The sequence below is a fragment of the Epargyreus clarus genome, unplaced genomic scaffold (assembly GCF_041222505.1).
Source record: "Epargyreus clarus isolate Ecla_fem2 unplaced genomic scaffold, WU_Ecla_fem_2.2 ptg000026l, whole genome shotgun sequence".
Classification (NCBI taxonomy): domain Eukaryota; kingdom Metazoa; phylum Arthropoda; class Insecta; order Lepidoptera; family Hesperiidae; genus Epargyreus; species Epargyreus clarus.
Genome location: NW_027332233.1, coordinates 10,035,621 through 10,056,782, shown reverse-complemented (window position 1 = coordinate 10,056,782; position 21,162 = coordinate 10,035,621). Strand labels below are relative to the sequence as shown.

General features: G+C 35.3%; 3 protein-coding genes across 7 annotated transcripts; 1 reads left to right on the top strand and 2 right to left on the bottom strand.

The window, feature by feature from the left end:
* Window positions 1–221: 221 nt before the first annotated feature.
* Window positions 222–8,575, bottom strand: LOC140753394 (receptor-type guanylate cyclase Gyc76C-like). 3 transcript variants are annotated; one of them, XM_073087958.1, is made up of 11 exons: window positions 8,342–8,575; window positions 7,059–7,124; window positions 3,813–4,017; window positions 3,348–3,545; window positions 3,090–3,155; window positions 2,395–2,590; window positions 1,655–1,801; window positions 1,311–1,483; window positions 830–1,010; window positions 429–613; window positions 222–339 (listed from the first exon to the last, which is right to left on the bottom strand). In XM_073087958.1, the coding sequence occupies exons 3-11, from the start codon at window positions 3,984–3,986 to the stop codon at window positions 244–246; spliced, it is 1,416 nt and encodes a 471-aa protein (XP_072944059.1). In that variant the 5' UTR covers window positions 3,987–4,017; window positions 7,059–7,124; window positions 8,342–8,575; the 3' UTR covers window positions 222–243. The 3 variants fall into 3 exon arrangements, with proteins under 3 accessions (XP_072944059.1, XP_072944058.1, XP_072944060.1); XM_073087957.1 differs by having other exon boundaries at window positions 8,370–8,575; XM_073087959.1 differs by lacking the exon at window positions 7,059–7,124 and having other exon boundaries at window positions 8,370–8,575.
* A 761-nt stretch (window positions 8,576–9,336) lies between these two features.
* On the bottom strand, window positions 9,337–16,942 carry LOC140753396 (receptor-type guanylate cyclase Gyc76C-like). Of its 3 annotated transcripts, none has more exons than XM_073087963.1 (10): window positions 16,839–16,942; window positions 14,948–15,131; window positions 14,321–14,518; window positions 14,074–14,139; window positions 13,762–13,957; window positions 12,866–13,012; window positions 12,203–12,372; window positions 11,747–11,930; window positions 10,210–10,394; window positions 9,337–9,450 (listed from the first exon to the last, which is right to left on the bottom strand). In XM_073087963.1, the coding sequence occupies exons 2-10, from the start codon at window positions 15,116–15,118 to the stop codon at window positions 9,355–9,357; spliced, it is 1,413 nt and encodes a 470-aa protein (XP_072944064.1). In that variant the 5' UTR covers window positions 15,119–15,131; window positions 16,839–16,942; the 3' UTR covers window positions 9,337–9,354. The 3 variants fall into 3 exon arrangements, with proteins under 3 accessions (XP_072944064.1, XP_072944062.1, XP_072944061.1); XM_073087961.1 differs by having other exon boundaries at window positions 14,948–15,141; window positions 16,839–16,930; XM_073087960.1 differs by lacking the exon at window positions 16,839–16,942 and having other exon boundaries at window positions 14,948–16,598.
* A 1,298-nt stretch (window positions 16,943–18,240) lies between these two features.
* LOC140753580 (corepressor interacting with RBPJ 1) lies at window positions 18,241–21,157 on the top strand. Its single transcript, XM_073088290.1, has 5 exons — window positions 18,241–18,495; window positions 18,824–18,918; window positions 19,229–19,479; window positions 19,956–20,211; window positions 20,969–21,157. The coding sequence occupies exons 1-5, from the start codon at window positions 18,424–18,426 to the stop codon at window positions 21,024–21,026; spliced, it is 732 nt and encodes a 243-aa protein (XP_072944391.1). The 5' UTR covers window positions 18,241–18,423; the 3' UTR covers window positions 21,027–21,157.
* The last annotated feature ends 5 nt before the right edge of the window (window positions 21,158–21,162 follow it).

Below are 21,162 nucleotides of genomic sequence, written 5' to 3'. Positions count from 1 at the left end.
ATTGTCAAAAATAAGAATCTACCATTTGAAGGGTATGTTCTTGATAGGTCAACACCTTTGTTTACATTTTGGACACCTAATTATGAATCAGACTATAGCTAAAAACTCTCCAAAAGTTCTCCGGAATGTTAAGTACTATTTTCAAGCCATTAAAAGTTAAGATACTCTTTTTAACTTCTGTCCAAGAAGGGACACCAACAAACATAATAAAACTCTGTAGGTAGAAATATCAAATTGTATTCTTTAACATTTTTCGTTATAAAATCCACAGGAAGGTTCATCTTCAGGTCTTACATTGTCTGGCCAGTCGATGGGTAAATGAGGATTCATTGTATAGACCTAAAACATTAAAAACATGGGTATATAAAAGTACATTCACATCGTTAGTAACTATTTAGCTTCCATTTAAAAATGTATCGTGTAAGTACCGGGAACTTCTTCGTGCTTTCTTGAAAGTGTGCGAAGGAAATCATACTGTGAGTACAGTTGATGTTACTTCTAATAGCTTCAAATGACTGACTGTTTGTGTGGTTTAGGGGCTTGTACCCTAACACCATGTAGTTGCCGCTTGCGTGAGCATTCTCGTCAAACCGGATTGAATTGCCCACTACACCTTTAAAAAAAATAAAATTTTATTAATGTAATTAACGTTCTATTAATACACTTTATTGACAATCCATTATTAATCCAATGCCGTAATTATATATGCAGAGGATACCCCATTGAATCCTCAGGCTGATATCTGAAAAACTAACACGTTTGTTGTGCGTCAGTTTTTGAGTGGGTCAGATTTAGAACATAAACACAATATATTTACGACAAAACTTACTTTTAAATGGAGTAATTGTTATCATCTTGGATACGATGCGCGATCCATCCGTAGCGATCGTCTTCAACTTCTCATAAGTCAGCGTCTCGTGGTTCTGTATAGTCTCCTCCTCAATCAGATTATGTAGTGCTGCTGCGTATAGTCTCACAGAGTCGTATAGATATGCCGCGTAGATAGAAAACTGAAATGGCATAAATAAATAAGATACCTTAAATATAAAAAATAATAAAGAATTTTAACGGACTTTCATCAACTGTGAAGTACAAAACCATACAATTGCAAACACACCACACAATTGCAAACATTCTTACGAATTTATCCTTCATAAAATCGCAAATAAATGAAATAATTCTGTTTACTTAAAATCATCGGCGTATGCAAGCGAGGTAATTGAGAAGGTCCTTCAATTAGCACGAGGCGAGAGATTCTTCAATTTTAGTTTTGCCAACAAATAGATTATTAGTCTTATATTAAATAATACCTTATTTTCCAATGACGGCAACGGAAACTCAAATGGTTTCATACTATTATATTCCTGCACTTTTTTCGCGAAGTTCTCATAGCTGCTCTCAGGCTCCGAAGACACCACGACCAGCAGCGATCGCGCGCGTTTTCTAAACTCTGGTGTCATTGGACAGACCTGTCGGTCTTTCGCTTTTGAAAAAAAAACCTTTACAATAATTTTAATCAACGTAAAAATGCCTGTTCTTTTTCAATATTAATAAAAGAAAATCATAATAATAATATGAAATAAAATGTGTCATGGTTTATTAATTTAATTTAAAATATTTACAATATTAAAGTCAATGATAAAACTAAACTTACGTATGAGGTAATCTAAGGGATCCTTAGGCCAGTAGGGCATCATGTCAATGAATATAACCATATACTCGCCCCTCGTGAACAATTGCAGAGCTTCCATAGTATTCATCATCTCTACCAATGCAGACGTCGAGCCAAAGAATACGTAAACTGTAAAATACATGGTGCACACATTTACAAAAAGACTAAAACCTGAAACCGCATATCTGAGAAATCTTAAAAAATATATATTTCAAAGGTATGTGAAGACTATCAATACGCACTTGGCCAGCGCGGTAAACTATGGCCCTCTCATTCTGAAAGGAGACCTATGCTCAGCAGTGGGACAGTGTTGGTTTAATGATAATCATAGCGCTACAGCTACGATTGGAGAAATTGGTATAGAATTTTACACCCACGAAGATCTCAATTTTATTAATTCCTATTCTTCCCTAATTCTTACTTCCAACTAACCGTAATAACGTATATATTGCCACAGTATAAGGATCTATATAGATATTTGTACCGTGATATTACCTATTCTATAACACCTCCCCTCTCAAAGCTTTTAATTACTTCTTATCATATTCATGAAACGTTATAGATGATAGGTATTTTTTGTGTTGGAGACAGTAGTGAGAAACGAGAAGTATTTAGTACAGCTATAGGTAATATGAGATATCTTTGCCCCCCTTAAAATATTGTATCGTAGATGACAAAGCGATAAAAGTTTCTAGTCCTTATCAAATTAGTGAACAACTTACTCCGAGTTGCATTTTTAGTATCCTGTATAATATGACTCCAAGAATCATCAGTAAGTCGCCGATGGTTTAACGTCATGTTGATCATCTTGGCGTCGTTCTCCAACGTCAACGCCGCTTTTTCATATGTCTCTTCGTATAGAACTGAAAACTTGTTCCATTTGTAGTATCGTAGCAGAGATATAACAGATTGTGTTATCTGGAAATCAGAAAACAGTAAAGATTGTGTCTTACCGTTTTTTTTTGTATATTTTGCATAATCAAACAAAATTGTGAAATCACAAATTCCGTCAAATTACAAATTCCGCCAACATGCAATGGAATGGCGTAATAGGATTTACACCATGCCTGTCCCAAATGATAAAAAAAATTTTCACTAGCCTAGCACAAAGCTCACTTTGGCAAAATCTTTTTTTACGTTTCACTGCTAGGCCCATGCTGGGATTTTGCCAAAGTTAGATTAATAAGTATACAAACAAAACTTTGTACTAGGAATATAGGTAGGAAAGGTGGTAGGAAAGATGCAATTCCTACCCTACGAATGTAGGATGCGGTAACCGTTCGGCAATTTGTTAATCAGTATCACGCTTATGTGAATTACGCATTTTTTACAAGCTTTTTGTGCATTTGTACTATAACTGCCACGCTCTGTGTCTCCGCTTCGAATTCCAATGTGGATTGTTAAATTCATTACATACCTTTGAGACTGAAGGCTCCAATCTTGCAAAGTTAGGTGCTTTAGAAACAAGGGAGTCGGAACATTTCTGAAAATGAAATTGATTTATATTCAGTAATCATTTCGCAATGTATTTACGTGCTTAGGTACTTATTTAATAAGTCAACATTTATACTATTAAATTATTAAAAATAAATTGTATGAGCTTGATGTTCACTTTAAGAATTGCAGGTGAGCGTTTGAACATTTCCCTAAATATAAAAACTAAAAAATAACAGACATAAGAGATCATCGGTAAGTTTTTAGATTTTTCGATGACATCCGGAGTTTCGCATATTTCCTCTGGCCCGAAGAACGCTACCGCACCCGAAGAAACCATGTTCGTGAGCAATCTAGTTGTTGTAAGCGTATCACATTGTGTGTCGTTCCATTGTAGTAGCAGAGTGACATCTGGTAAAATTTCTGTACTGTTATTAATCTGTAAATAAGTGCACACTATTTTATTCGGCGTCTAAACGTACTTAAAACAAAGGAATTTGTCTTGTTTTCCTGAAAAACCTTGCCTTCCTTTGGCTGGTATGTTTTGCCTCAATATTTAATACTTAAATCATCTCTTGCTCTTTTTAACAACGCCTATAGACTTTATAGAGGTGTAAGTCTTGATGTTATTGTAAATAAAATCGAATATTTTTAGACTTTAAACCAGGCGTTTAAATAATTAAATAGGTACCTAAATATTACTCACATTATCAAGGGCCATTGAAATCGCTCCAGAGATTGCAAGACCTTGCATGTCTTTAGAGTTACCCTCGATACAGGGTAGGTAACCAACAGTGATATTGTAATTCTTTGCGATGACTGGTAAGAGCCCGGCTAGCAGACCCAGTGCCACTACCAGCATCTTAGCGCCGTTACACATGCTGGACTGTTCTTTATCTCTCCGCCAGTATCTAAAACAAAACGGTATTATTACACTTATTACTTACTTAATAATCTTGGAAAGACAAAAAATAATTGTGAATGTTTTTATTTAACTTGAATGCTTGTAAAAAAATGCGTAATTCACATAAGCGTGATACTGATTAACAAATGGCCGAACGGTTACCGCGTCCTACATTCGTAGAGTAGGAATTGCATCTTTCCTACCTTTCCTACCTATATTCCTAGTACAAAGTTTTGTTTGTATACTTATTAATCTAACTTTGGCAAAATCCCAGCATGGGCCTAGCAGTGAAACGTAAAAAAAGATTTTGCCAAAGTGAGCTTTGTGCTAGGCTAGTGAAGATTTTTTGTATCATTTGGGACAGGCATGGTGTAAATCCTATTACGCCATTCCACTGCATGTTGGAGGAATTTGCAATTTGACGGAATTTGTGATTTCACAATTTTGTTTGATTATGCAAAATCTACAAAAAAAAAAACGGTAAGACATAAATTTTTACTGTTTTCTGATTTCCAGATAACACAATCTGTTATATCTCTGCTACGTACTACAAATGGAACAAGTTTTCAGTTCTATACGAAGAGACATATGAAAAAGCGGCGTTGACGTTGGAGAACGACGCCAAGATGATCAACATGACGTTAAACCATCGGCGACCTTTATTTTTTATTTATTTATTTATTTATTTTTTTGTCGAGGGGGAAACCTTCAAAAGATACCCGACAACGTGGGAGCGACGCCGAGTTATGTGGGATTTTTACCGCACTAAAACCCCCCCGGTGGCCGCCCTCTGCGCTGCGTTGAGGGCTCCGGGATCTCCAAAGGAACGCAACCGGAGTCCTCTTAGCGCGTTGCCCCGTCGGGCTCCGCCCAGGTGAGCTTGACGCTCGCCACATACGACGGTATGCGACCACACATACCGTCGTCCTTCCGGGGGCCGCTGGCCGGGCGGTTCGAGCTCCCACTCTTGCCGCCCGCAACCCCGGAAGCCCCCTTTTAGTCGCCTCTTACGACAGGCAGGGGATACCGTAGCCCTATTCTAGTCCCGGAACTACAGGGACAAAACCATCGGCGACCTACTGATGATTCTTGGAGTCATATTATACAGGATACTAAAAATGCAACTCGGAGTAAGTTGTTCACTAATTTGATAAGGACTAGAAACTTTTATCGCTTTGTCATTATACGATACAATATTTTAAGGTGTCCCCCTTAAAATATTGTATCGTAGATGACTCATATTACCTATAGCTGTACTAAATACTTCTCGTTTCTCACTACTGTCTCCAACACAAAAAATACCTATCATCTATAACGTTTCATGGATATGATAAGAAGTAATTAAAAGCTTTGAGAGGGGAGGTGTTATAGAATAGGTAATATCACGGTACAAATATCTATATAGATCCTTATACTTAGACAAGTAAGTTTTGTCGTAAATATATTGTGTTTATGTTCTAAATCTGACCCACTCAAAAACTGATGAACAAGAAACGTGTTAGTTTTTTTAGATATCAGCCTGAGGATTCAACGGGGTATCCTCTGCATGTATCATTACGGCACATTGTCAGTAAAGTGCAATAATAGAAATTTAATTACATTAATAAAACTTTAATTTTTTTACAGGTGTAGTGGGCAATTCAATCCGGTTTGTCGATAATGCACTCGCAAGCGGCAACTACACTGTGTTAGGGTACAAGCCTCTAAACCACACAAACAGTCAGTCAAATGAAGCTATTAGAAGTAACATCAACTGTATTCACAGTATGATTTCCTTCGCACACTTTCAAGAAAGCACGAAGAAGTTCCCGGTACTTACACGATACATTTTTAAATGGAAGCTAAATAGTTACTAACGATGTGAATGTACTTTTATATACCCATGTTTTTAATGTTTTAGGTCTATACAATGAATCCTCATTTACCCATCGACTGGCCAGACAATGTAAGACCTGAAGATGAACTTTCCTGTGGATTTAATAACGAAAAATGTTAAAGAATACAATTTGATATTTCTACCTACAGAGTTTTATTATGTTTGTTGGGTTCCCTTCTTGGACAGAAGTTAAAAAGAGTATCTTAAATTTTGATGGCTTGAAAAAGTATGTTAAGTACTAACATTCCGGAGAACTTTTGGAGAGTTTTTAGCTAGTTTCATAGATTAGTAAAGATTACTCACTCCTAACAAGAAAATGTACCCAGTTTTGAGAATTGAAATAGTTGCGTAAAAAAGTTTTGCCACGTCTCCGTGCTAAAATGTCTCTAAAATATTTGAAATAATTTATTACGTAAATTACGCTGTATTTGCATAGTATTAGTTATTTATTCTACTTTATTAAGCGGGGAAACGAGGATTAGAAAAATAAAAAAACGGATGAAATTTGGAAAAGGAAGGATCAGTACCTACAGTAGGTTGAATATAAATTTACATACAGATAAAGATATAATAATTAAAGGTAGGTATATAAATATTAAATTTTAATATCATTTTTCATAATAAATAACGCCAAGATTTTATATATACCTATCAGGATCAAGGGTAGACAATAAATATGGTATACATAGTGGAAATGATACATTCGTAAGACAAGATAGATTTTGGTAAAGGGCGGAGGAATCGTGTAAAGGACAGGAAAAAAATATATGGTTTAGATTGTGAGTTCCACTTTTACAAACACATTCGGAAGTATCAACAATGCCCAATTTCAAAAGATGTTCTTTAGTACAGACGTGCCCCAGGCGCATACGTATAAGAATAGAAGTAGCAGATTTATCAAGCTTTAGTTTATGATACTCTTCCATAGGTGTATCAATTATTGCCACACCTTAAAAATGCCGTGAGCCGAATCCTAAGATGAGGCGGGCCATATTCGATCCGCGGACCGGCGATTGCACATATTATGTTTTTTGCAAATGTATTTGCTGCGTACTGTATAATAAAGTATGATTTTTTTATTACGCAGTGTTGAGCGACAGTCGGAGATACAACTAAGCGATAGAACTGGCATAGGCTTTATAGTGAGTTGTAACTACGAACTACCTACTTACCTATTACGAGTATATTTCCTAAGATTATTCGCTGCGATAAAGATCAACGAAACGGAAAAAATGTATCTGAAACAAAATAAAAATTACTCTTCATTTTTGTTTGTTGAAAAAAAATGTGTTTTTAATAAACAGTATGAAAATTGATAACTTGTGTACATCATTTTAATTTTAACAGAAACATTTAAAAATCAATCTAGTAACTTTGCGATGTACTTTCTCTAAGGCGCTCGAACAATCTCGCCTCGAAAATCGTTAATCCTGAGGATGTTGATAAGGACAATGGTACAAAATTATTAAAATCGTGTATTGTCATCGGTGTTTGGCAGTATTTCACAATTTTGAATTAAACTGAACGTTCAAAGTGGCTAGAAATCGGGTTCAAAGATTCCGTTACTCTGTTGCGTACATACATACATACAACCCAAGCTAATAAAAGCGTGTTAAAAATACTTTATACTTTATATCTTTGACATCCTATCTGGCGGTCACAAGGTTAAATAAGTGGCATACGCAACATGATACAAACCACTACCTATTTAATGATAAGAGTATATTATTATAATTATACGTGTGACTCTCATGAAAACTTGCTTTCTTCATTTTCGTCAACCGTTAATATTATGTGAACGTATACCTACATACGTGAATTTTACCGGTAACGTGTTCACTTCGAATTTGCAACAGTTACATTATGTAGGTACAACGGCACATTATGCAGGTACAGACCAAGAAAGATGCATTTGAATCATCATTAAACGGCCTACAGACACAGCGTCTGTGGTCAATCGCACCACGCTTTAGAGTCTTACGAATTACTCGTACGTGTTAAGTCTTAAGCGTCTCAAGTATTACTAGCTTATTATGTGATTATAGGTATACTCGTACATTATATACGTATTGACAGTTATTTTGCTGGTTAATTTTGAGGTATATTTCATTAACATTTCCTGTCTATTTTCCTTATTATGTTGATATACTAGCTAAAACATGCTAAGCTTTATTGATTGAAAGACAAATTACCCGTTCTCGTGGAACCTTTGGAATAAAATGTACATAGAACGTCTATAATATCTGAATGCAACGTTGTGAAAAAGAACATGTAAGTGAATTCAGCAATTATGGTATTTTTTTTAATTCTGCGAATGAAAACATATATAACTATAACTGAAGCTTTGTCTAAAACGTTTTTCGCTAAACATGATTAGATAGAAAATTAATAACATAATTACGAGATGCACTATTTAGACATATTTAAAATAAAAATAATCAAAATTGTTATTTACAAATGCCAATGATGAATAAATTTCCAACCTTTCCTTATTCCGCGAAACACGTCTATTCAACGACACTACATCGAATATTAAGATATCCAAATTCAATTAATTTAGTTGTTATTTCTCTTAAGACAAAATAACGAATAACCGGTTATACAACGGTCTAAGCGCGAGTTCACATTATATAGCGAGTTCCAATAAGTACCTACTGTTCATTATGTATGACCATGATTTATCTAATATTAAACAAATTTCTCTATTTATATAGAGAAAATGGCTAGACCCAAGGAGTATAGTAACCTATATAGATTGCCATTTCTCTCATATCAAACAAGTTATAACGGTTGTACAACCAATATCACTTTGGTCAGATTAATATTTCGTATATTACCTTCAGCCACAGATTAATATTAAATAATTACATTAAACTTCACTTTTAGACTTTTTTATAATATTGAAATAGTAAACCAGCCTGCAGTCAAGCTGATGGTAATTGGCTACTCCCGCCCTTGATCATCTGTAATCAACCCCAGATAAGATAAGATTCCTACCTAAAGACAGCCACAAAGGCATTGCTACCCCTGAGAACGTCGTGGTGCCACCGGAGTCGAACCACAAAGGTATCTACCACCTACTAAATCTTTAAATAAATAATTTTCAAACTCCAATTTTACTTACAGGTACACAATTTGCTTTATACGTTGAATACTTTTCGCAAATTTTAATTTTATAGATATAAATAATGAATTTTAATACAATAAAAAATATGAATAGTAAACATTATTGCGGGCCGAACGAGATGGCGGAACAAGAGCTGTGACTTCAAACACTTAGAATTGGTTTTACACAAACTTTGAAATGCAAAAAAATAAAATTGCGTCCTCTGACTTGTGTACAATACGATTAAAAATGTAATTAATTGTTTTAATAAAGACCTTCGATCATCGATAACCCTATAGATCGGAGGGACACATGCGAACAGTTTTTAAATGAAACACTATAGAAATATCAATTTGTAATGTTCAACATTTATCATTGGAATATCCACAGGCAGGTTCATCTTCAGGCTTCTCCATACCCGGCCAGTCTACAGGTACACGAAGATTCATTGCGTAACTCTAAAATTTAAAAACACATTATAACATTACACATTACAATACTTTTTCATATCGTAGAAGTATCGAATAAATAATAAAATCCAGCTAGCTAGTTGGCCAACAATCAATTCCAAATGGAAGATTAAGCCCTACCCGAGGTCGGAACTCGGAACGTCTCATGGGTGAGATAGATCAGTCTTCGTAGACCCACCGGTGGTCTGCTTGGTGGATCCTGACAGACGAAAGAGGAACTTTGGCCGCTTTTGTATACGTTGCTACCCCTACGGATTTATTGGAACGCCTCATATAAGTGTAGCGAATCACATCATCATCATCATCAACCCATTACTGTCCCACTGCTGGGCACGGGTCTCCTCTCAGAATGAGAAGGATTAGGCCATAGTCCACCGCGCTGGCCAAGTGCGTATTGGTAGACTTCACATACCTTTAAGATTTTTTTTTATAAATCTCTCAGGTATGCAGGTTTCCTCACGATGTTTTCCTTCACCGTTTAAGCAAGTGATATTTAATTTCTAATACGCACATAAATTTGAAAATCAGAGGTGCGTGCCTGGGATTTGAACCTCGGACCCCTCGATCGAGAGGCCGCGTTTCTTAACCACTAGGCTATCACACCTTCATCTAATTTCTTAAGGTTACGTTTATAAAACTGAGTGAATAATAAGATAAACTATATCAGCAGAATATTTACCAAGAGGCAACGAATAATTCGTAATATTATAGTTTTACCTACTTTATTTGCATTCGTTGACTGCTTACCGGGAAATTACTGGAGCCCCTCTCAAGGAAACGTCCAACGGGAATCATGCTGTGGCTGCAGTTGAAGTCACTCCTGAAATTCGTCATTGACACGTCCCCGAAGCTCGAAGCCCTATACGCCAACACGGTGTAGTTGCCCTCTGTGTTTTGTTCCTCGTCGAATCTTATTAAACTGCCCATTATGCCTGAATCATAAATTAAAATTACATTATTACCGTAATACAGGGTGAATAGGGACAACACTAGAATGTAAATAAACCATTGTTATACAAACAATGGACAAAACTTAGAACCATCAGGTAAAACCCTTCTAATGTGAACTGTGCTGATTTCAGTAAGAAAGAAAGAAAGCAATTAGACGAAAATCATGTACTTAATATCTAAAAGTCTGGAAGCTTTAACACAAACATACCGTCATCATCTAAACCACAACCAAAAGTAAGAGATTAACAAATTTGAAGGTGTGTGGCCTGTGGCCGACCTCAGGTAGGAATATCTAATTCTATCTGGGATTGATTACAGACGTCCATGGGTGGTAGTAGACACTCACCATCAGGTGGACTGCATGCTCGTCTGCTACTCGTATATTATAAAAAAAATAAAAAATATATCGTACATTAACGAAGAGATTCGACCGCATATAGGTAATATTAATAATACTAAATGGTCAAAGAGCAGAAAAACATATGATAGGACAAGAAGAAAGATTTAAGACTGTATTGCCCTCCATAGCTTTGTCCGGCAACCGGAAGGCTTGACATCCAGAGAAACAAGAAAAGTAACCATTTGCCATTTTTGCCTATCTGACTTTATTTTTGGCCATGTACTTCTTCTGGATGGACAGGAGAACAGCCTTGAATGCAGTTCGGAACTCTTACAATCTTCATAAGGGTGCATATCAGCAAGTATTTTAAAAGAAAATTAATAGAACAGGACATACTGGTTACTATAAGGACTTGGATGCAAAAAAAATATTTTATATCACGGCGTGCGTAAATGGACGTTTTACGCACGCTTCGCGTGCGCAAAACCCCCATTTCCGACCCCGTAATATAAAATTTTATACAACACGCGGACGAAAAATGTTTTTCTGACTCGTGTGATTGCAGTCCTCGCCTGCGGCTCGGCCTGCAAACTCACACTTGTCAGAAAAAAATTTTTCGTCCTCGTATTGTAATGTACTATTTCGCCACTTTGCCTGTTTTATCGCTCTGTACTAGAGGATCCATCGTTAAGGTTTTGGTTAAGCTAGGTTAGATGAGAAAAGGAGCTGGAACTAGCCAGCCAGCGACACCGGGAAGCGTAAATGCTCACCAGGGAAGATCCCAATGGTGGTATTGCGCTTAAAGGATTCCGGTAGCGTCCCCGAAGATCCCGGAGATTTCCACGAAACGCTGAAGGCAGTCACTGAGATAATTTTAGTGGGCAAAAATCCGACAAAACCCAGTGTTGCTTCAAAGCATTGGATATCTTTAAAAGGCTTCGATGGAAACACAAAATATTGTAAATATTGTTTGAGTTTCAATACCCTACTTACTATTAAATGGAGTGAGAGCTAACATCTTTGACACGATGCGAGATCCATCCGTGGCGATGCTCATCAACTTGTTGAAGTTCAGAGTTTCGTTTTTTTGTACAGTTTCCTCCTCTATAAGATTGTGTAGCGCTGTTGCGTATAGTTTCACAGAGTCGTACAGATATGCCGCATGGATGGAAAAAAACTAAAATGATATATTTCATAATTGGTATAATAATTCCTTATTAATACCAGCCGAATACGAATTTGTAGCAAGATGACCCAATGATGAAGTACTGTTATTAACGGGGCCCGTCAATTGGCAAAATGAATTTAGTCTTTATAATAATTTCACAAAATAGACAGATTATTTTATCTTTATCTATAATCACCTCATGTCACCAATATTATTAAAAAAAAAATGTTATTTATGATATCCCTTTAATTACAAGTTATTTAGATAAGATAAGATGATACCGTATTTCCCAAAAAGGGGTCCGGAAACTGAAAAGGTTTCATGCTACTATATTCATGCACTTTTCTCGCAAAGTTTTCATAGTTGGACCACGGCGGCGAGGAGACCACGACCATCAACGACTGCGCGCGTTTTTTAAATTGGTTTTTTGGACACACCAGTCGATCCTTTGCTTTTGAAGAAAAAAACGAAAATATTAATACTTAAGTATGGCATTATTAACTTTTAGGTGGTAGAACCCTTTGTGGTTCGACTCCGGCGGCACCACCGCCACATCAATTTCTACCTAATAACAGCAGTGTTAGGCGCTGCTGTGTTCCGGTTTGAAGGGTGTGGTAAGGGAGACAGACTTTTCCGAGGCGTTCCAGCTTAGTCCTCAGGGGTAGCGGCGCATCTGTGGCCGACCTTAGGTAGGAATATCTAATCCTATCTGGGGTTGATTACAGATGTCCATGGGCGGCAGTAGCCACTTACCATCAGGTGGACTGCATGCTCGTCTGCTACTCTTATATTATAAAAAAGGCAATAGAAAAAAATGTATTAAAACATCGATAAACAACCTTCATAATAATTATGTAAGCGAATAGTGCTAGTATTATCAAGACAAAATACCTGCTGTGTACGAAATATATTCGAAACGTAATATTATAAATTAATAAAAGTACTTAAAAGGTAATCTAAAGGATCCTTGGGCCAAAGCGGTATCATGTCGATGAATATAACCATATACTCGCCCCTTGCAAACAATTGCATGGACTCCATTGCATTCATCATGTCTACCAATGCCGGCGTTGAACCGAAGAATACGTAAACTGGAAAATAAATAATACAACTTGTATACAAAACCATTTCACTTACAATTATTATGATAGTAACTTAATCGAACAAACAGTTGAATATAGAACGTAAAAAACCTTTTGAAGTTATTGAAGTTATACTTCTTTAGGCGCGTTATGAAAAAATGATAAGAGTGAAATTTTAAGATTCGTCACACGAAAGTTACAGTATGAAGTTGCAGCGGTTGCAGTCTCGAAACAAAACGTACCAACAAAATAAAAATAGAACCTCTATCAGTCGCGCCAGTTAGCACGATCGTCGCCTCTGTTTACTGTTTTCATATTCATAGTACCTATTTATCCACATGTTTCTATTATATGTCTACATTCACACACGTGTTTCAGTTTCATATAAGTGCAATTTATATACATATGTGCTGATAAATTATATTCAGTAGTGATTTAAATTCAATATTTCACACGATGTTAAAATGTACCAGTTCAAGTACTAGAGCAACATAAACAAGAGGAGGTCATTCTTCCAAAGATATTCCTATTATTATGCATCTTCCTCGCTCTCAATATGTGCAACAAAGTGTGAGTGAGACGCAAATACAGAAAACAGTTGGTCCTATTGATATATTTTTTATATGTGGTTTATAATATCCAAAGAAGTATAACTTATTACGTGCATACATAAATACACACATGTTTTTATTTTATTATTATTACATTATAGACGACGAAGCGATAAATGTAGCTCATGAAAATCATGAATAACTCACTTCGAGTTTGACTTTTAGTGTCCTGTATAATCTGACTCCATGAGTCGTCAACGAGTCGCAGGTGGTTTAACGACATTTTCGTCAACTTCGCATGATGCTCCAACGACAACGCTGCTTTAAAGTACGCTTTCTCGTACAAAATTGAGAATTTGTTCCATCTGTAGTATCGTAGCAGAGACACAACTGATTTTGTTACCTGAAAAATCAAAACTTTATATATATTTTTATACGTTAATTATATATCTTTATATAAATTATGCTCATAAAAAGTCGCAAATATGAAAATAAACTTTCTAACATCAAATAAGATACCTTTTTGACGGCCGGATCCATCCTTACAAAGTTTGGTGATGTATTAATCTGGTCATCGGAACATTTCTGAAAACGAACATGTTATATCAATCAATATACACAAATAATTTCCCTTGCCATGTGTAATTAATTATTATTATTAAATTGCCCGATGACATTTCGATGTTCAATAAGCTGTTAATGCGATTTTCGTTTTACAGACTCCAAGTGAAAGTTAGAACATTTCCTTAAATAAAAATTAACTTACATGAGAAATCAAAGGTAAGTTTCTGGATTGTGCGATAAATGCTGGTATTTCGCATTGTTCCTCCGGCCCGAAGAACGCTACTGCCCAGGTACAAATCATTTCCGTGAACAATCTAGTTGTTTTAAGCTTATCGCAATGCGTGTCAGCCCATTGCAGAAGAAGAGTCACATCCGGTAATATTTCTGTACTGTTGTTAATCTGAAATATGTGTACAGTATATCTACATGAATTTAAACAAAAAGAAAATCTTATGTTCTGTCTAAAGCCGCGTCTGCACTCGTGGCACTTACCACAAACTCTAAATCACTACAAAAGTTTGGCTTAATTTGGAGACTTAAAAGTTACATTAAAATGGTTTGCAAGCCTATATAAACCAAGTCAAACACTATCTGCAAATTTGAATTTGCGGCAGCTTGTTAAGCCTTGAAAAGCGCAAGTAGGTATTGTTAGAATTATATAATTAGTGCGCGTTCAAACCAGCGCAAATGGTCAGCCACTGACTATATAACTCATATATAAACGTGAAATTTAAGCTAGCAAGAATGCGCGTAATAGACTAGATTTTTGTCTAGTATATTGTCGGTTCAGGTTGAAAGAAAGTTGAATAAATAAAATAAAAATACTCACTTCATCTAGAGCCATCGAAATCGCCCCAGAAATGGAAAGTCCTTGCATGTATCTAAATTCACTCTTGATGCAGGGTAAGTAGCCAACGCTGATATAATATTTCTTTGCGGCGACATAGGGTCCAGCTAGTAGGCTCAATGCCACTACTAGCACGTGAGCCCCATTCCACATGTCTGTCCTATACCTATAAAACACTACCAAAATATGACTGTATAAGGTCGATTTTGCAATCAGGGTCAGAGGGTGACGAACTAAAGCAAAAACATTAAGAAAGTTAAGTTATAACACTAATTTAATCCAATGGTATTAATTTCTGGACAAATTTACATTGGCGCAGAGTCAGATAATTTTCTACTCTAAGTTTAAGACTGAGACCGTTATGACTTAATCGTCTAAGGTGTCCATGTATAACAGGCAAACCTTTTTTTACGGGCCTAAAGAATATTGCTGGGTTCGAACAACTCTCTGCTACAAAAATATAATAGCTAAACCAAAAAAACATTTGCTGTCCCGTAAATAGTAGTATGGCCATATCCGGACCGCGGTTCGACTATTTCACATATTATGTGTTTTGCAAAACATGTATTGCGTTCTGTAAGATAAATGATTAATTTTTTTATTCCGTAGCGTTGAGCGACAGTCGGAGACACAACTAAATGACCTACCTATTTCCTGAGATTTTTTCGCTTAATTTTAGGTATATTTTTGTGTCATCTTAGCATCTTTGACATCCTATCTATGGAGCTGGCGGTCGCAAGGTTAAATAAGTGGCATACGTAACATGATACTAACCACTACGTACTTATGATAAGAGGATTGTATCAATGTTATACAGTGCCGAGAAAAAGTTATATATAAACTATTGAATTTATTTGGGTTATAATATTACTTATAAGTTACGATCCTAAATCGACAACACATTTTGCAGATATAGACGAAGAAAGATGCATTTGAATCATCACTAAACAGCCTACCGACGCAGCGTCGGTGGTCAATCGCCTCGCTTTAGCGTCTTACGAATTACGTCTTAAGTCTTAAGCGTCTTAAGTCTTACAATTACATTCGGAAGTCTCGTACTAGCTCAATTACAATCGAATCGAATTATAAGTCGAATATTATTTTTATGTTTATTGTATTCATGGTATTGTGTAAGTAATTTTACATATATTTTATTTGAGCAGTGATTCGAAATTATTATGAAATATTGTATGATTAATAGGTACCTATAGGTACTCGTATATTATTTTGCTGGTTAATTTTGAAGTGTTTATGGATATATTTCATTAATATTTCCTGTCTTTTTTCCCTTATTATTATGTATGTTGTACATGCTTAGCTTTACTGATAGACATAAATTACTAGAAAATTAAATAACAAAATCATTCCTGTTCCCGTGGGACCTTTGGAATAAAATGTACATAGAAAGTCTTTTATAGAAATACAACGTTGTGAAAAAGGATCTTCTAAGTAAATTCGGCGATTTTTTTTAGCAGCTGTGCTCTGGTTTCAAGGTTGTGGGTAAGGGAGACATATTACGTTTCTGAAGCGTTCCAGCTTAGTCTTCAAGGGTAGCGGCGCATCTGTGGCCGACCTCAGGCTGATATCTATATCTAATCCTATTTCGGGTTGGTTACAGATGTCTATGGGCGGCAGTGGCCACTTACCATCAGGTGGACTCCATGCTCGTCTGCTACTCCAATATTATAAAAAAAAATCTTTTAGTTCTGCGGATTCAAACATACCATAGCTGAATCTTTGCCTAAAAAGTTTTTCACAAAGCATGATTTTGAAATAAAATTAATAACATAATTACGAGATACGCTATTTTTATATAAAATAAAAATAATCAAAAGTGTTATTTACAAATGCCAATGATGAATAAATTTCAAACCTTTCCTTATTCCGCCAAAACACAACTCGCCCACGACATTACTCTGAATATTAAGATATTAAAATTCAATTACCTAACTTAGTTGTTGTTTCTCTAAAGATAAAGTAACGAATAAACGGTTGTACAACTATGACGGTTTTACCACGAGTGCACATTACGTCGGACCGATAAGTATTATACCTACTGTTCATATAAACGATATTTTTTATAACATAGGATTAGCAGACGAGCATGCAGTCCACCTGATGGTAAGTGGCTACTGCCGCCCATGGACATCTGTAATCAACCCCAGATAGGATTAGATATTCCTACCTGAGGTCGGCCACAGATACGCCGCTAACCCTGAGGACTAAGCTGGAATGCCTCGGAAAAGTATGTCTCCCTTACCACACCCTTCAAAAGGGAAAACAGCAGCGCTTAACACTGCTGTTATTAGGCCGAAATAGGTGTGGTGGTGGTGCCGCCGGAGTCGAACCACAAAGGGTTTCTACCACCTTCAAAATCGAATGTTAACAAGCGCAAATAGCTGTATTGGTCTCATGGGCCATCATGGTATTGGTCTCATGGGTCACATATTTATTAAAATTTATTTCAATTATAATATGGACTTTACCCAAGAAGGTAATACTAAGTAATCCCGGGTAAACCTAGCTTTACTAAATTTACTAGCATCACTCGTAACAGTCGTAACATATATTTAAGCTTAATGAGTCCAACGGTTTGGCTAAAAAAAAGATTGGCTAGTCTCTGTAGTTTTTCTTGTTTCGTGGTCTAAGTGTAATTAATCGGCGAAATGCTAAGGGGGTGTTCGGAATAAATATTCCTTGATTTTTTTCCCGGCGTCCTTAATTAAGGAATCTTTCTACCAGATCCTAACGCTCCTCCTCCTCGGCCCCTTATATACAACCATGATTTATCTATTTTTATACAAAATATTATATACAAAATATGTCGCAAAATATAATCAGATAAACTTTTTAGCGCGTGTGGCAAGCTGGCAAGGATACGGCTGGCAATTGTAATGTTGCCAGGTTGCCAAAACTACCTATAAGTGTAAGTAAAGATTAAAACCTTCTTGGGTAAAAATACTAATCTATGGGTAAAAAGAGAAATCATTGCTTAGGTTATTGTTCCGAGGAAATCACTGACACCAAATGACTGTTTTTGAAAACCTCCATACGCAATGGTAATTACCGGAATATACGTATATAACTTTTTTTATTTTTTTTATGTTGCTTTAGATTCTTTTATTCCAAACACAATTCATTATATGTATGTAAACGATTTTAAAAACTTGCTGCAAATATAATACAAATTATGGTGACAATACCAGTTGTTTAATGAAATTAATGAAAAAACTGGTAAGACTGATTTTGTTATTTGATTTGACAATGACATTCATTTAGTTATTCTGTTTCTCGTCAATAATGTGAAATGTCAATTTCGTCACCTTTAATTCTTAAAGCGTATTTCTATTTGTTTTCCTGATAAAATATTTTAACAGTCTAGTAGTCACAGTTAAATAAACTCCTAATTTTCAGGCCAGTAATCAGTTCTTTAGAATCATTCCTGGATCTAATTCAATATGGGGAAAGGATTTAATAATTATATGTGCAAGAAGTTCTTCCACCCAGCTTCTAGAGACAACTTAAAAAGGGTAAGAATATTGGAATAAAGTCAGACCTATTTTATTCTCAGAATCCTTGTCCTAACACTAAATATTTTGAATATCTCTCAATGTAACGGAGAAAACTATTTGTATCGTCACAGTTCAAAAAATAGATGTTGTTTCGTATAAACATATTCATGATATTATGCATGTTTTTATCTGCATTTCTATTAAATTCCTCTTACCATGGAATAAGACGGTTTTTATCTGAACAAAATAATAGTATTTACTCACTTTTACTTATGTCAGACAAATATAGAACTATAAAAACGACATGGACGATTTTTTTTTCTTAATTAGTTTATATAATTTGTAGGTATGGATGGCAGAACAGAAAACTGATGCATACAAGAAAAAACAAGAAGAATTAAGAGTTCAGTATGAAAAGGAACAGGAATTACATGAAAATAAGTATGTTTCATTTCTTACTTTAGCATATTATTGTATTGTGTTGAAATAATAACCATCGTCTTTACTTATGGTAGCTGACAAGCAATCACATTATTACTCTGTTAAAAGGCACATAAATGTTATCACTACAGCTTCAAGTATAGTTTTTCTTAATGATTTTCAGCTCTATATAAACATTTCTATTTATTTTGTGTTAAAATGTATGGAGCGAGCACATAAGATATATTAAGGATCATTGACGAAAACTATGCAAGCCACACAATTTAAATTGAAATTTAATTATATATTAATGATGCCTTTCTGATTTTAGAGCCTTGCTGAGTAAAGACAGCAAAGACAAACTCAGCTTGAATTTCATGTATGAACCACCCCCAGGGGTGAAAAAAGAGAGGGAGCGGGAGGACAATGAACCTGAGTATAAGTTTGAATGGCAGAGAAAGTACAATGCACCGAGAGAGAGCTACTGTAAGGGTGACAATGAGATCAGAGATCAACCTTTTGGTATCCTTGTGAGAAACGTCCGATGCATCAAATGTCACAAGTGGGGGCACATTAACACAGGTAATATTTCTTAAGATAGTAAGTAAGTATAATACATTATTTGTAGGTAGTAGAACTTTTTATGGTTTGAGTCCAAAGTGACGCTGACAGTCCAAAATGACAACAACTGTTCCAAAGTGACGTCGACACTCCAAAGTGACGACAACTAAAGACGATTGTAGCACTTGATCATTACACATTTGATTTTGATGAGTCTTGGTACATGGATCACTGTGTTTCAATAGGCTGTCTTAGCCCTCGTTATGGTTATTTTGTCATCTACTTGACTGAATCTTCACCGACTGATTGACCAACTGACTATAATAACTAATTCAATAATTAAAATAATATTTAAATACCCCTGACATGTCCCTTGTTATGTGGGAATAGGCCTTTCCTACCAATTTAATATTTACATTACAATTAGTAGTACATCATTATTTTATAAGTAATTTACATTTATAAATATTTTTATTATGCAATATAATATTTTACAGATAAAGAATGTTCAATGTATACATTATCAATGAGTGAGGCACGTGCCCTTCAAGCTTCCACGTCAGCTCCAGAAGAGGAAGAACCCAAACCAGATGTGCCAACACTGATGCAGCAGATGCGAGACACTGGGCTGGTGATGAAACCAGGAGCACTGCCATTAGCTGCTACAAGGATAGAGGAAAATGAACCATCAACTTTAACGGAGACAGATCTTCTCAGTCAATTGACTAAAAAGCAAAAGAAGAAACTTTTGAAGTAAGTTAAATGTGTTTAGCACTCTTCAGCATAAAGATGACGATTCTTACTGAACAAGATTGATACTTGAATCAAATGGAAGTGTGATAAACCAATACACAAAAATTTTTAGGCTTAAAAAATTGATTCTGCAAAAATCGATCTTCGATTTTTTCATGTGATAACTTTGAATAGCTAGCGAAAAAAGGTCGTCAGGGCCAAACAACCACTGAAATACTTATCTGTCAGCAAAAAATGTTTATAATATATTTGTTATTATAATATTTAATCAACATCAATAAAATCGACTTTCGATTTTCTAGAATAAAATATTGATTCGATTGATCCAATGTTGGAGATCGATTAAAATGATCTATTTTTTTTTGGTCCACAAGATTGATTCTTCTATTAATCGATCTCAGATTCCATCCCTACTTCAGCAGCTATCTTAACACTGTAATCTCCTGCATACATCCAATGAATTCATTCTTGTCTGAATAGTGTATATTCATAGTTTAATCATATTTTTATAAACAAAAATATTATTAGCCATTACTGGTTAGTATGTAGTGGTAAATTTGCTTGTAAAACATTTTTACCTTGTTATTATAACGGTTACATGGTTTCTCTTGCAATATTAAAAAGTTAGAAATAATGCATAACCATAAGGTAAGTATATCAATTTGGGACACAGATAAGAGTTAAGAAATTGAGAAACCAGAAAATATACTGGCTATTGCTAGTTTAAAATTACTAATTAAAATCTCAATTGTTTCAGGAAGTTGGAAAAATTGGAGAAGAAAAAGGACAAGAAACACAAACATAAGTCTAAATAAACATTAAAATAATTATTATTGTAACATTTTATCTGCATTTGTTGTATTGTGAGCTGTTTGTAATATTTTTCTTATTCTGATACTGCTATTCTGAATTTTAACTGAAAATTAAAATAAAGACAAAATGCGTAGCCAA